Source organism: Mustela putorius, unplaced genomic scaffold (genome assembly GCF_011764305.1).
Source record: "Mustela putorius furo isolate JIRA1106 unplaced genomic scaffold, ASM1176430v1.1 tig00000487_pilon_pilon_pilon, whole genome shotgun sequence".
Taxonomy (NCBI): domain Eukaryota; kingdom Metazoa; phylum Chordata; class Mammalia; order Carnivora; family Mustelidae; genus Mustela; species Mustela putorius.
The window spans coordinates 3590571-3604743 of NW_025421399.1; the positions used below are offsets into that span (position 1 = coordinate 3590571).

A 14173-nucleotide genomic window follows, 5' to 3' on the forward strand; every position below is an offset into this window, starting at 1 on the left:
AATAATATCCGTGATACATTCTTAAGCATAAAAAAAAAAGTTATAGGACAATATAGATAGCTGTGCTGTCACAGGTACCCATTTCAATTTAAATACCTTTACGTTAAACTGAAAATTCAGTTCCTTTAGCCACATTAGCTGCACGTGGAGTACTTGGGAGCCACATGTGGCTTGACAGCAGAGATCTAGAACATTTTCATTATCAGAGAAAGTTCCACTGCACGGCCCTGGGATGTATGAGCCCACTTTTGTAATGGAAAAAGACTGTGTGCACTTGTGAAAGCATGCAGGAATCTTTGGAAGGGCACCATGCCGCACTCCAAAAGGATTGAATGATATGGTAATGTGATAACGAAAGGTGTGGAGAACAGAGCTCCCCTGATGGAACTCCCTGAACAGAGAGCAGCACCGTGCAGAGCTGCCGCCCACAGGTGCTGACACCCTGCAGCGGCGCCGGCCTCCAGCCTCCATGGGCACTGGGGAGAAGCAGGGGCTATGCGCTGCCGCATCCCAGGAGAACCTGAGTCAGGAATCCCCCACCCAAGGCAGCAGGAGGCAGGTGCATGGTAGTGGGGGAGGGGGGGGACAGTGAGTGGGCACCTGCGCAGAAGCAGCCCTGGGAGTCCAGGCCTTTCTCCGTGGGAATGGCCACGAGGTACTGCAGGAGGAAGCCGTTTTCCCGCGTGGCGAACTTCAGCACCTCCTGACAGTTTTCGTCCAGACTCCCACCCAGGGTCACGGCCTCCTCAGCCGTCTCCAGGTAGGACGCCAGGACCTTGCGCACCAGATCCCTCCACAGGGCGGCCTCCTCGGCGCTCCCGGCCTGCAGCTTCAGGACGGCCTTGGCCGTGATGATTTTGAAGAAGGAGGGGCCCCCAAGACTCGTGTCTGGCAGGATGTCTCGGATGGTCTCAATTCCATGGCTGTCACTTAACATCTTCTCGTTGTTTCTCACTCGGAAGCATTTCAGAGACTCCAAGGAGAGGGAAAAAATATAGGGCATCCAGGTCCTATCCGTGTACAGGTATAGAAGGGATTCTTTGATAGCATCTGGCTCAGGATCTTGGGCAGAGGACCAACAGAACTGTGTGGCCTGGAGGGTTTCAGGCTCAGGGAGCAGGTCTGGGTGGGAGGGGAGGCCGCTCTGGGGGGCACCCGGGGGGTCCTCAGGCGGCTCGGGGTACTGGATATTCACCCACTCATCCTCCTGCTGTGGCCGGCACTTCTGCAGGGCCTCCCGCACACGGTCCAGCCAGTCCTCGGCCTCATCCTGGGAGGATGCCCGCAGGGCCAGCTTCCTGCCAGAGAAGACCAGCTCGAATCGGCCATCGCTGTGCGCCGGCCCCACAGACTCGCAGCGCAGCAGTGAGCATGTCTCCACGCAGACGCGCTCCTCGGTGTTCAGGTAGAGGCGGAACTCCAGGGGGGAGAGCTCGCAGAAGAGCTCCTTCCAAATGCCCATGGCCCCCCGCCGCTCCACGGTGCCCAGCTTCATGAGACCCCGGAACGGGTTGGACAGTCCTGGGGGTAGAAAAAGGCGCTTTAGACTGCGGGCCATTCCCCCTTCCCCGGCCCCACCGTCCTCACCCTCCACTGCTGACCTTGTTCCTGAATTTTACCGAGACAAAAAAAGGACTCACAAGATTACCTCCACAGACCCCTCACTCTGGCACCGGTACCCACAGTCTGACCTGCCCCTTGTCACAAAGGACGAACTGACGGCTCAGTCTGAGGCCAACCCCTCTGTTTGTGGTGGAGACACTCCTCCCCCCTCCCCCGCCTACTCAAGGACAAGGATGTCTCTCCAACAATCCTCCCTCCCTCTCCCGTGTCACTGCTTTCTCCCTTCCCTCCCAGATCATTCCCTCCAGCACACAAACACTCTGTTATTTCTGCCATCTTTAAAAATAGCTTTCTTGATGGCACTCACATCTCTAATTACCACCCTGTTCCTCCGTCCCCCTTTACAGAAAACCCCCTGAGGAGGTATCAAAACTGTCTCTAGTTCCCTTGCTCCTGTTCCATCTTGAATCTGCTCCAGTCAGGCGGCTGACCCCTCCTTCCATTGAAATTGCACTTGGAAAGCCCCATGCCCTCCTTGTCACCAACTAAAAGGCTAATCATTGGTCCCCGTCTGGCCTGACCCATTAGCATCACTGAAGAGAGCTGAGCCCCCCTCCTTTCCCTTGGCTTCTGGATCTTTCTCAGCCCTAACAGGCCACTCTTCTGTTCCCTGGGCTCGTTCCTCCTTCTCTTCCTGACATCTCAACATGGGAGCACCCCAGAGCTCACTCCTGGGTCCTCTCCTCCATCAACACCCACCTCCTACCTCCTCTTGCCCACTCACAGGGCTTTATGCCAACAAGGCCCGTTTTTTTTTTTTTTTTTTTATAAAGATTTTAGTTATTTGTTTGACAGACAGAGATCACAAGTAGGCAGAGAGCCAGGCAGAGAGAGAGGAGGAAGCAGGCTCCCTGCTGAGCAGAGAGCACGATGCAGGACTTGATCCCAGGACCCTGAGATCCTGACTGGAGCTGAAGGCAAAGGCTTTAACTCACTGAGCCACCCAGGCGTCCCTAGGCCCGGTTTTTATCTCCAACCTGAACCTTGCCCTTGAACCTCAGATTCAGATCTCCACCTGCTCCGTGTATGTCTAATATCTAATAAGCACCTCAAGGCTGAATGCCTGAAAATGAATTCCTGACCCTCCCACTGCAAACCGGCTTCTCTCCCAACATTCCTCATCTCATAAATGGCACACTATCCTTCCAGCTGTTCGGGCTAAAAACCTTGGAGTTGTCCTTGATTTCCTTTCTTCCACGTCACACACGCAGTCTGTCTGCACACCTTGCTGGCATATCTGGAACACCCCACTGCTCACCACCTCCACCGCTACCACACGGGCTCAGTGGCCGTCACCTCTGGCCTGGAGGATGGCGACAGCCACCTGGCTGGTCTCCCTCCCTGAGGTCCTTCAACACATGAGCCAGGATGACTCCCATATGGTTTCACTTATTGTGGAGCATAACAAATAGCATGGAGGACAAGGGGAGTTAGAGAGGAAAAGGGAGTTGGGGGAAATTGGAAGGGGAGGTGAACCATGAGAGACTATGGACTCTGAAAAACAATCTGAGGGGTTTGAAGTGGCGGGGGCGGGGGGTGGGAGGCTGGGGGAACCAGGTGGTGGGTATTAGAGAGGGCACGGATTGCATGGAGCACTGGGTGTGGTGCAAAAACAAAGAATACTGTTATGCTGAAAATAAATTAAAAAAAAAAAATAAAGGGAGTCAGATCACGTCCCTCTGCCCCAAATCCCGCACTGGCTGCCATCTCCCTCAGAATGAAAGCTAAGGCCCCTCCTGGGGCCAGTGAGGCCTTCCGTCACTCTGCCCTCATCTCTAACACCCTCTCCCCAACTCCTCAGTTTCCCAGGCACGTGCCCAATGCAGGGGCTTTGCATTTGTTCTCCTGCTTGAGACACAAAGGTTGTCCTACGTCTCCCTCCCTCCCTCCCTTCCCATCTCCTCAAAGGTCATCTTATGTGTGAGGGCTTCCCTGGCCATCCCGCATGAAGCTGTATCCTCCCCACCTTGGTGCTCCCCAATTTACTCTTCTCCATAGCAATGACTGTCACTGGCCCATACCATGCATTTATTTGTATATTCTCTTAGTTCCTGCCTCTTGTACTAGGATATAAGTCTGGGAAGACAGAGACTTTGTTTTGCTTCCTGCTGTGTCCCCAGCACCTAGAGCAGGCTGGCACGTCACAGAAAACCATCTGCTAAATGAGCGGGTGCCCAACCAGCACACCCTGCTCAGTGCTCCCTGTTTCACAGGGGTCTGCCGCCAACTGGGGTCCACAGGACACGCAGTTCTCTCTCGCCCAGCCTGGATTCAAAGACCTGTACTGGGTCTTCCTACCCTTTGAGGAACCTGATGGCCTGGGCACAAAGCACACCTGCTCTGGCACAGCTACAGTTACCACGTGGACTTCAAGAAAAACCTAAATGAAGCGAGTATGGAGACGGGAGCTCTACCTATACTCCCCAAGCTAGGAACCCGGCCAGAACTGTCTGCTGGCTCACTGCAGACGGAGGGAGAAAGAGACGGACTCCAGGGCACACTTTTTTCTTTGTTTATAGGGGTTGTGGAAAAACTAGGTTATAGTTATTGACCACTGTCTAGAACCTCACAGGACATGGAAATCAAGCTGGCCTCACTGTCAATGGCACAGAGAGGACACTAACCAGAGAGCAGAGCTGATATACCCTACCGGAGCTGTTAAACCAACCTCCTAAGATAAAGGCCTTGGGAAGAGACATTGAAATGCCTTCAAGGGGCAGGGTTTGCTCCCGGCTCCAGGCAGAACCCAGGGTTTCGTAAAATCATAGGACTTCCAGGAAAAAGCTGCCATATTTCACTACATGAAACAGGTTTTTGAGCATTACCTTGTTGAGATTTTATGAGAAAATATAGTACTTTTCCTGAAATGCTTTCCTGAATTACTCCGCAAGGTTGCTCCTTATGACATCTGGGGAAGAGGTGCTGCCTGTGAGAAGACCCCCCAGAGGCTGGCAGCCCCACTCTCTGGAAGGTGCTGCCCCGTGCGGCCAGGTCACTGGGAGCCCGAGGCCACCTACCCATCTGCCGGCGGTGCACCACCCGGAAGTTCTTATGCTCCTGTGCCACGGCTGTCCTGCTCTTCCTGCTGCCCGGGGAAGGCACGCATGCTTTGTCTAAGGCCCCCGTGGAGAAGCTTTTTCTTGGTCCTTGAGAAAAATGCCGGAGGAGACTGGGCCTCAACTCTGGTGTCCCTCCAGAAGAAGCCACGGAGCGTTCTGAGGGGCTCTCTGGGGGCGGCTCCTGGGGAGGCCGGTAGAAGTCATCCTCAGAGATCCAGCTCTTGCTTTTCTAGTGGGAAAGGAGTGAAGACAGGTTTGTTTCTTTCTTTTTCCAAGATTATTTTTTTAAGATTTTATTTATTTATTTGAGAGAGTGAGAGTGAGAGCGAGAGAGATCATAAGCAGGTGGGGCAGGGCAGAGGCAGACTCCCGGCTGAATAAGGAGCCCAATGGGGGACTTGATCCCGGAACCCTGGGATCATGACCTATGCCGAAGCAGACCCTTAACCGACTGAGCCACCCGGGCACTCCAGAGGTTGTTTTTGAAGCTTTTTAGGAACATCTTTATTAAGACACAATTCACCTATCATTAAATTAACCCATTTCAAGTGTCCAGTTTAATGGTTTCAGTGCGTCCACAAAGTTGTGCAACCACCACCACAATCTAAATTTAGAACGTTTTCATTCTTCCAGAAAGCAAGCCCATGCCCATGAGCGGTCACTCTTCATTTCCCCTCAACTGCTCCGGTTCTAGGCAAGCAACAATCTACTTTCTGTTTCCAAAGATTTGTCCATTCTGGACATTTCGTATAAATGGAATCTTCTAACACATGATCTTTGTGTCGGCCTTCTTCCCCTTAGCACCGTGTTTTCAGGGTCTGTCCTCGTTACAGCAGCTGTGAGGACTTCATTTCTCTTTATGACTAAATGGTATCTCAAGGTATGGATGTACCACGCTGTTTGCTCACAGGCTGATGGGATTAGGGTTGTTTTCCCCTTCTGGCAATTATGAATAATGCTGCTGTGAACACTCATGTCCAAGATTTTGTTTGGATGTTTGTTTTCCATTTCCTTGGGCATGTACCCGTGAGAGGAATGGATGGGTCATATGGTAACTATGTGTAACTTTCTGAGGAATTTCCAAACTGTTTTCCATAGTGGCTGCACCATTTTATATCCCCACTGGCCATGTAGAGGATTCCAATTTCTCCACATCCTCGCCACCATTTTTTGCTGTTCTGTCTGTTTACTTATGGCCATCCCGATGGGTGTGAAGTACCATCTTGCGGTTTGGGTTTGCAATCTCCCCAGTATCTAATGACACAGCAACCTTTCTTGTGCCTCGTGGACATTTGTATATCTTCTTTGGAGAAATGTCTATTCAAATCCTTTGCCCATTCTTTTTTTTTTTTTTTTAAGATTTTATTTATTTATTTGATAGAGATCACAAGCAGGCAGAGAAGCAGGCAGAGAGAGAGGAGGAAGCAGGCTCCCTGCAGCGCAGAGAGCCCAATGTGGGGCTCGATCCCAGGACCCTGGGATCATGACCTGAGCCGAAGGCAGAGGCCTTAACCCACTGAGCCAACCAGGCGCCCCTCCTTTGCCCATTCTTAAATTGGTTTGTCTTAAATTTTGTTTCTGTGTTATAGAGGGAATTGTGTTCCCAACCAGGATATGTTAAAACCCTAGCCCCCAGTCTCTTAGAACATGACCTTCTTTGGAAGTAGGGTTGTTGTAGATATAATTAGTTAAGAGGAGGTCATGCTAGGGGAAGGTGAGCCCTTCATTCATTGTGATTGGTGTTCTTATAAGAGAAGACACACACACACACAGAAGAGAATTCCAAGTGAAGACAGAGACACAGAGTGAGAAAGTCACGTGATGACAGAGGCAGAGCTGGGAGGGATGGGTCTTTGAGCCAAGGAACAACAGGGATTGCTGGCAACCCGAGCTGAGAGAAGGGTGCAGAACAGATTCTTTCTCAGGACTTCCAGACAGTTCCTGCCATCTGGATTTTGGACTGCAAGCCTCCAGAACTATCAGAGAATGCATTTCTGTTGTTTTGAGCTATCCAATTTACGGTACTTCATTACAGAGGCCTTAGGAAACAAACACAAGTTGTAAGGGTTCTTTATATACTTAGGATATTTGGGATACTAAGCCCATACCATATACATGGCTTGCAAATAATTTTTCCAATTCTGGGGGTTGTCTTTTCACTTTCTTGCTGGTGTCTTTTGAGGCACGAAATTTTAAAATTGTGCTGAAGTCCAATATATCTATTTTTTCTTTTGTCTCTGCCTTTGGTGTTATATGTAAGACACCACTGTCTAAGTCAAGATTACAAAGATTTGGTCCTATGTTTTCTGCTAAAAGCTTTATGATTAAGCTCTTACATTTAGGTCTATAATCTATTTTGAATTAAATTTTGTGTATAATGTGAGGATGCATGTGGATATCCTGTTATCCCAGCACCAATTGCTGAAGAGCTGTAGAGTTTTTCCACCCTGCTTATAGGGTTTAAGATGAGGGAGACATGGGTAAGCAGGACCCAGGGGCCTCACTGGCACCTCTGTTGGGGCTCCTCACTTCTGAGGAGGCCCCTGAAGCCCCAGGCAGCCAGGCCCTGCCCCTTCCCTTCTGTTGCTGAGTCTGAAGTTGCTCGCTAGCTGGGAGAAGTGGGGTGGGTCTGGGGTCAGGGGATTGTGGGAATGGATTTTTAGCTTTTTCTTCTTCACTATTCAAGCACTCCCTGCCTTTCTGTGTCTAAGCATGGATGAGCAGAGGTAAGAAGAAAGCTGGTTGGACTGCCCTAAGTAGCTGTCTATACAGAGGAAATGACTCACACAAGGGGTGGGCCCAGTCCAGCTGTTTTGTTAAGTGTCACCAACCTCACCCTGAAGATGCTATTTCCAACCCTTAAATCAGATTGCCCTCCCTGCTCTCAGAGACAAGGAAGGGGAGCAGGGCTGGGACTGCCCTAGAAGAATCGGTTTGGCTGGTTTAATCCATTCTGATGCTAGATGTCTCCTTAAGCCAAGAGTGGAGAGCTCTGAGTCAGGAGTGTGAGGGCCTCACAATGCTGGGCTTCCAGGGCTTCCTCCAAAAACCCTCCAAATTAGCAGGTGTTTCCTTCTGCCAGTGCCAGGACAATGTGTCAGTCGGGTGGCTACTTGAGGGCCACCTGCAACACAGGATTCTGAGCAAAGCCTGACTAGGCCACAGAGACCCAGGGGAGCTCCCTTAGGAAAATGGACAGGAGGAGCCTCACAGAGCCAGGGGTACCTACCTGGGAAGTCTTGTGGCCTCCGATCACCAGCTAATGGCTCCAGTGGGAAAGAGCACTATTCCTTAAGTCTCAGCCCAGGGGTCATCCATCACCTCCTCCTGGATGCTTTCCTTTTAATTCCCCAGTCTACACTCCTCCCACATCCCAGCGGACTCAGGGACCCCTCTGGGCTCCCATGGCATTCTTTGCTTACCCCTAGCCCTAGTACCTACGAAGCTGTTTGCAATCTTTCATTTTCCTTTTTTTTTTCTTAAGATTTTTATTGATTTGTCAGAGAGAGAGAGGGACAGCAAGAGAGGGAACACAAGCAAGGTGAGTGGGAGGGGAAGAAGCAGGCTCTCCGCTGAGCAGGGAGCCTGATGTGGGGCTCAATCCCAGGACCCTGGGATCATGACCTGAGCCAAAGGCAGACGCTTAATGACTGAGCCACCCAGGTACCCTGTCTTTCATTTTTCTTAGTGCCTGGCACAGAGTTCTAACAGATGAGGGAATAAATCTTGACTATCCAAATGTCTTTAGCATGAAATAAGAAGGGTGGGGTGAAGGGATGAAAAGGAAGGAGACAAAGGTGAATTGTGAGGTGATGATCATTGGTGAGGGCTTCTCTCTCCGGAGACGCGAGGGAGACTACTAGGAAATGTTCAGACACGGGCCAGTGGCCACAGGTCAGTCACCAGGAAATGATACTCCAGGGAAAATCTTTTGTTTTCTTAGGCAACAGAGAAAAAACAGTGGGAACATTGGGTCCTTGGAGCTTTTGTGCACAGGCCTGGAGGGAGCTCTTTGCAGCTGTGCCCCAGCCCAGCCTCCCTCCCCCGCCCCACACCATGAAGTGGGGAGGGCAGAGCACTCCACTGTTGCCCTTCTCCCTCGCCTTTCCTACCACCTTCCTACCTTCTGCTCACTTAAGTCCCCACGTCTGGCCAGCTCCCTGTCCCTGTAACAGTGGGGGAAACCACCATCAAGCAAGGGTCTGAGCCAGAGCAGCACCTGCCGCTAGGGACCCAAGACAGAGGAATGCCACTTGAGCTACTAAAGGTACAGTAGGCCATAAACAACAGCTAAGTCTCAGAGGGGAGACTCTGGCTGAGGAGAGAGATACTAGGCGTCAGAAAAAGTGCTTTTTAGCCAGTTTAGCCTCATTACGTCATGCGAAGAGATTTCGCCTGCACTCCTGTGTTGGGGAGGGGACCACATGGCACAGGTGGTGACGAGGGGACCACATGAGGGTAGTGATCAGGATGAAGTTTTAGAATTCAGACTGTCCTCTGGAATGAAACTGAGAAATCAATTCACAACCCCCCAGATTCCACAAGTAAAAGTTCCCTTAACTCCTCCACTCCCTGCTCCTTTCCTTCCCAGCTCTTGTCACCAACATAGTCATGACATGGGTAGTGACCTGTCTAACCCAGTGTCTGTCTGCAGGGAGCAGGGCCTGTGCCCATCCTGTTACTTCACTGCACCAAGCACGGTGCTTGGCCCAGAGCAGGGCCTTATTTTGAGTGAATTGAAAATAATGGTCTTAGGGCACCTGGGTGGCTCAGTGAGCTAAGTAAGCCTTTGGCTTAGGTCATGATCTCAGGGTCCTGGGATGGAGGCCCGCATCAGGCTGTCTGCTCAGCAGGGAGCCTGCTTCCTCCTCTCTACCTGCCTCTCTGCCTACTTGTGATCTCTCTGTCAATAAAAAAAAAAAAAAAAAGGAAAGAAAATAATGGTTTTTCTTTAATGAAAGACTGAGTGGCTCTTATGGTGATACAACTTGTTAGTGACTACCCTCTACTCCCCACACTGCCCAAGTGTCAAATAATAGCAGTGACTAAGTGTCTGACGCACAGAAAGATGAGAACAACAGAGGTGACACACGGGGCAGGGCACTACCCTGTCCGAGGGCTGGGGGTGCACTGGATCAGTGTGAGCCCAGAGGCTGTCTACCGAGAGTACAGATGAGTGGGTCCTGTGGCCCTCAGCAACCTGACTCCCCTGAGGCCTGCAGTGAGGCAGAGCCTGCCCTGGTCAGACCAACTAGCCCACCTGGTGCACTTGATGGTGTACTTCTCAGTGTAAACTGACAAGTTAGCATCTCCAGAGTCTCTGAGAGTTTGAGAACTATTAATTATGCCTATATTCTCCCAGGTACAGTGCTCAGAGCTGACATTACAGAGGGGAGCAGACACGTTGTTTTATATCATAGAGCTGATATGCGAATCCCAGGGCAGAAAATAAACAAGTAGACAGATCAAGAGACAATATGATTTCACACAGTGATGCGTGTTATAAACAAAGTAAAGCAGGCAAATGGGAAAGGGAGTCCCTGGGGATGGTGCTTTTGAGCACCATCAAGAAAGGTGGAGATAAAGGCAAGGAAAAGGGGCGAGCTGAGAAAGAGTCCTGGCAGCAAATGGAAAAGCCTGAGGCCGGAAGGAGCTTGTTTTGTCAGGAGCTGCAGGGAGACCAGAGCATCAACACTCCTTGAGCAGAGGAGCATGGGTGACAATCTGCCCTGTCCCATCAGCTCTGGGATCCTGGCAAGACAGGATATCTGAGTCAATATAAGACTGGAGTGAACTCAACTCGGTCAATGCTACCCTGTGGAGCCCTGCAGGGGCACACAGCCACAGACCCTAGGGAGAGCCCTCTGTTGCCAGCTCAAGGTACGGGTTGGAGGAGGTTTTCTCCTTCACCCTTCAGAGTGATGAAAGTTTTCTGCTCATAACCTTCAAGGTCCTGTGACATTCTGGGCCCTGAGGCAATCCTCAGAACAGTAAAAATGGAGAGTGTGACCCTCACTTACACAGTGACATGACTTACATAGTCATAGTCAGTAAGCGGAGCTAGTCCATCAGCTATCCCTATGGAAAAACATGACTTTTGACTTCTACCTCACACCGTACACAAAAATTAATCCCAGGGATCATAAACCTAATTGCAAAAGGTAAAACAGTAAAGCTTCTAGATGAAAATATAGGGCTTTTCAGTCTCACTGCTTTGGGTAGATAAAGAGTTTTTAAAAAGACCCAAAACATATTAACCACAGAGAGACTGATAACTTAAAGATCATTAAAATCAAGAATTTCCGTTCCATGAAAGATACCATTAAGAGATTTAAAAGGCAAGCCAGAGACTCAAAGAAGACATCTACTATATGTATTTATGCTATATATTTTTTTCTCTAATAAATGACCTATTCATAGTACATAAAGAGTCCCAAAGAAATAAGGTAAATACACACAACTCAATTCAAGAATGAAACAATGACTGGGGCACCTGGGTGGCTCAGTGGGTTAAAGCCTCTGCCTTTGGCTCAGGTTGTGATCCCAGGGTCCTGGTATCGAGCCCTGCATCTAGCTCTGTGCTCAGTGAGGAGTCTGCTTAAGACTCTCTCCCTCTCCCTCTGCCCCCTCCAACCCCCTCCCACATGTGCATGTGCTCTTTCTCAAATAAATAATATCTTGAAAAAAATCACAGTGAGATACCACTATATACCTTTTAAAGTGTCTAAAAATAAGACTGATGACACCAGTGGCTAGGATAAAGAGCAATGAAAATGCTCATGTATTGGGGTGCCTGGGTGGCTCAGTGTGTTAAAGCTTCTGCTTTCAGCTCAGGTCACGATCCCAGGATCCTGGGATTGAGCTCCAAACTGAGTTCTTTGCTTGGTGGGGAGCCTGCTTTCCCCAACCCTCTCTCTGCCTGCCTCTCTGCCTACTTGTGATCTCTGTCAAATAAATAAATAAAATCTTAAAAAAAAATGCTCACATATTGCTAGGGTGAGTGCAAGTCTGTACAAGCACTGTTAGAAAATTCTTGGCAGTAGATACTAAAGGTAAACATGCGCCTACCCAATGACCTGGCAATTCCACTCCTAGATATACCCACAGAAATGAGTACAGAGAGTCACTGAAAGGCAAGTGCAAGAATGTTCATAGCAGCTTTCACTGTAATAGGCAGAGCCTGGAAACAACCCAAATGGCTATTAGCAGGAGAATGGATAGATGTATTGGGATATAGTCTGACAATGGACTACTACAGAACAATGGAAAAGAACAGACTGTAGCCTTGTGCTAAATGCACAGGTTAATCTCACAGACAAATGCTCAGTGAAAGAAGCAAGTGTACATATTGTACAAATTCACTGATATGAATGAAGTTCAACAACAGGAAAATGAATCTGTGGGGCTGCAAGTCAGAATGGAGGCTTCCTTTGGAAGGGAACAATGGCAGAAGGCATGAGAGAGCTGGTGGGCTGGAAAGTGTCTACATTTTATTTATTTATTTATTAAAAACATTTTTAAAAAGATTTTATTTATTTGAGAGAGAGAGAGAAAGAGAGTGAGCACAAGCAGGGGAGTGGCAGGCAGAGGGAGAGAGACAAGCAGGCTCCCCGCTGAGCAGAGAACCCAATGCAGGGCTCGATACCAGGACCCAAGGATTTGGGTCTTTTTAACAGTCTTTTTAACAAATGGCACTGGTACAATAGGCTATCCCTATGCAGAAGAATCAATCTGGACCCCATCCTTATACCATATACAAAAATCAACTCAAAAGGGATCACAGGTATAAACAGAAGAGCTACAACCATAACATTTTTAGAAGGACAGATAAGAGTAAATCTTTGTGACCTTGAATGAGGGAATGAGTATAGATATGACACCAAAAGCACAAATGATGGAAGAAAAAGCCAAATAAATTGGATGATATCAAAACTAAAAACATACATGCTGTGATACCACAAAGAAAGTGAAAAGATAACTAAAGTGAAAAGGATAGGAGAAAACAGTTGTTAATTATGTATCCAATAAGGGTATAGAATCCAGAATATATAAAGAACTATTATGACTCAATAATAAAAAGACAAAAAAAATCCTACTTAAAAATGGGCCAAGGTTCTGAATACACATTTCTCCAAAGCAGATACATAAATGGCCAAAAGGCACATAGAAAGGGGATACTCTTTAATCATTAGTCATTAAAGAAAAGCAAATCAAAACCATAATGAAATACTACTCCTTACTCCCTAGGATAGCTATAATAACAATTTTTATGGAGACAATAAGATCTGTTGGTGAGGATGTAGAAGAAAACACTGCTGGAGGGAATATCAAATGGGGAGCTGCTTTGGAAAACAATCTGGCAGTTCCTCAAAAAGTTAAATGTAGAATTACCATGTGACCCAGAAATTCTACTGCTTGGTATGCACCCAAGACAATTAAAAACATATATCTACACAGGGGCGCCTGGGTGGCTCAGTGGGTTAAAGCCTCTGCCTTCAGCTCGGGTCATGATCCCAGAGTCCTGGGAGCCTGCTTCCTCCTCTCTCTCTCTGCCTGCCTCTCTGCCTACTTGTGAACTCTGTCTGTCAAATAAATAAAAAAAAATCTTAAAAAAAAAACCACATATATCTACACAAACACTTGTACATGAATGTTCACTGCAGTTTTACTTGTAATAGTCAAAATATGGGGCAAAAACCAAATGTCTATCAACTGACGAAGGACAAAATAAAATGTAATGTGTTCATATAATGGAATCTAATCTACAATGAATTATTATTCATTGAAGTACAGATCAAGATACAAAGGGGAAAAATCCTGAAAATAATATGTTAATTGGAAGAACCCAGTCACAAAAAGATTACGTATTACATGATTTCATTTACAAGAAATGTCCAGAAGAACAAATCTATAGACAAAGGAGATTAGCTGTTGCCAGGGGATGAGAGGAGTGAGGTTGGGGCGGGGGTGGGGGGAAGGAGAATCGGATGGGGAGTCACTGCTAAGGGCAAGGGGTTTCTCTGATGCAGGATGAAAATGTTTTCAAGTTAGATCATAGTGACAGTTGCACAACCTTGCAAATATATGAAAAAAGTTGAATTATACACTTCGATTAGGTTAATTATATATAATATGAGTAATAGCTCAAAAAAGCTGTTAAAAACAAGGGTGTGTGTGCGCGTGTCTCCTAGTCTATTTCACGGCCTTGGCCCCATCCTGAGTTCTGGGACCTGGAAGTTACAGGCCAGATAAGAGACGCGCATGGATGGAGCTGAAAAAGCAAGACTATCTCCCAACACGAACCCCAGACAGCAGCTGGGATAAACTCAGGGCTTTGTGTGTCCATGTGCACAGGGGCATATAGCTTCTGACCCAGGCTGTTCATGACACAAGACAAATGCGAAATGGCCAAACAGTTTGGGTCCACAGCTTTGATGACAGTTCTCAAGCCTCTGACCCATGGCTCTGCCCAGAAGATTCCCAGGGCTGGC

The 14173-nt window shown here is 48.3% G+C and overlaps 1 protein-coding gene across 4 annotated transcripts in view; it reads right to left on the reverse strand.

Annotated features, from left to right (window-relative positions):
* The window catches only part of PLEKHM1 (pleckstrin homology and RUN domain containing M1), a 46161-nt gene that overhangs the window by 13317 nt on the left and 18671 nt on the right, over positions 1-14173 (reverse strand). For all 4 annotated transcript variants that reach the window (XM_004772462.3, XM_004772461.3, XM_004772463.3 and 1 more), the window contains 2 exons: positions 4641-4911; positions 601-1521 (listed from right to left, as the gene is read on the reverse strand). In XM_004772462.3, coding sequence (XP_004772519.2) covers positions 601-1521; positions 4641-4911 — 1192 coding nt within the window. The remainder of the gene's footprint in view (positions 1-600; positions 1522-4640; positions 4912-14173) is intronic.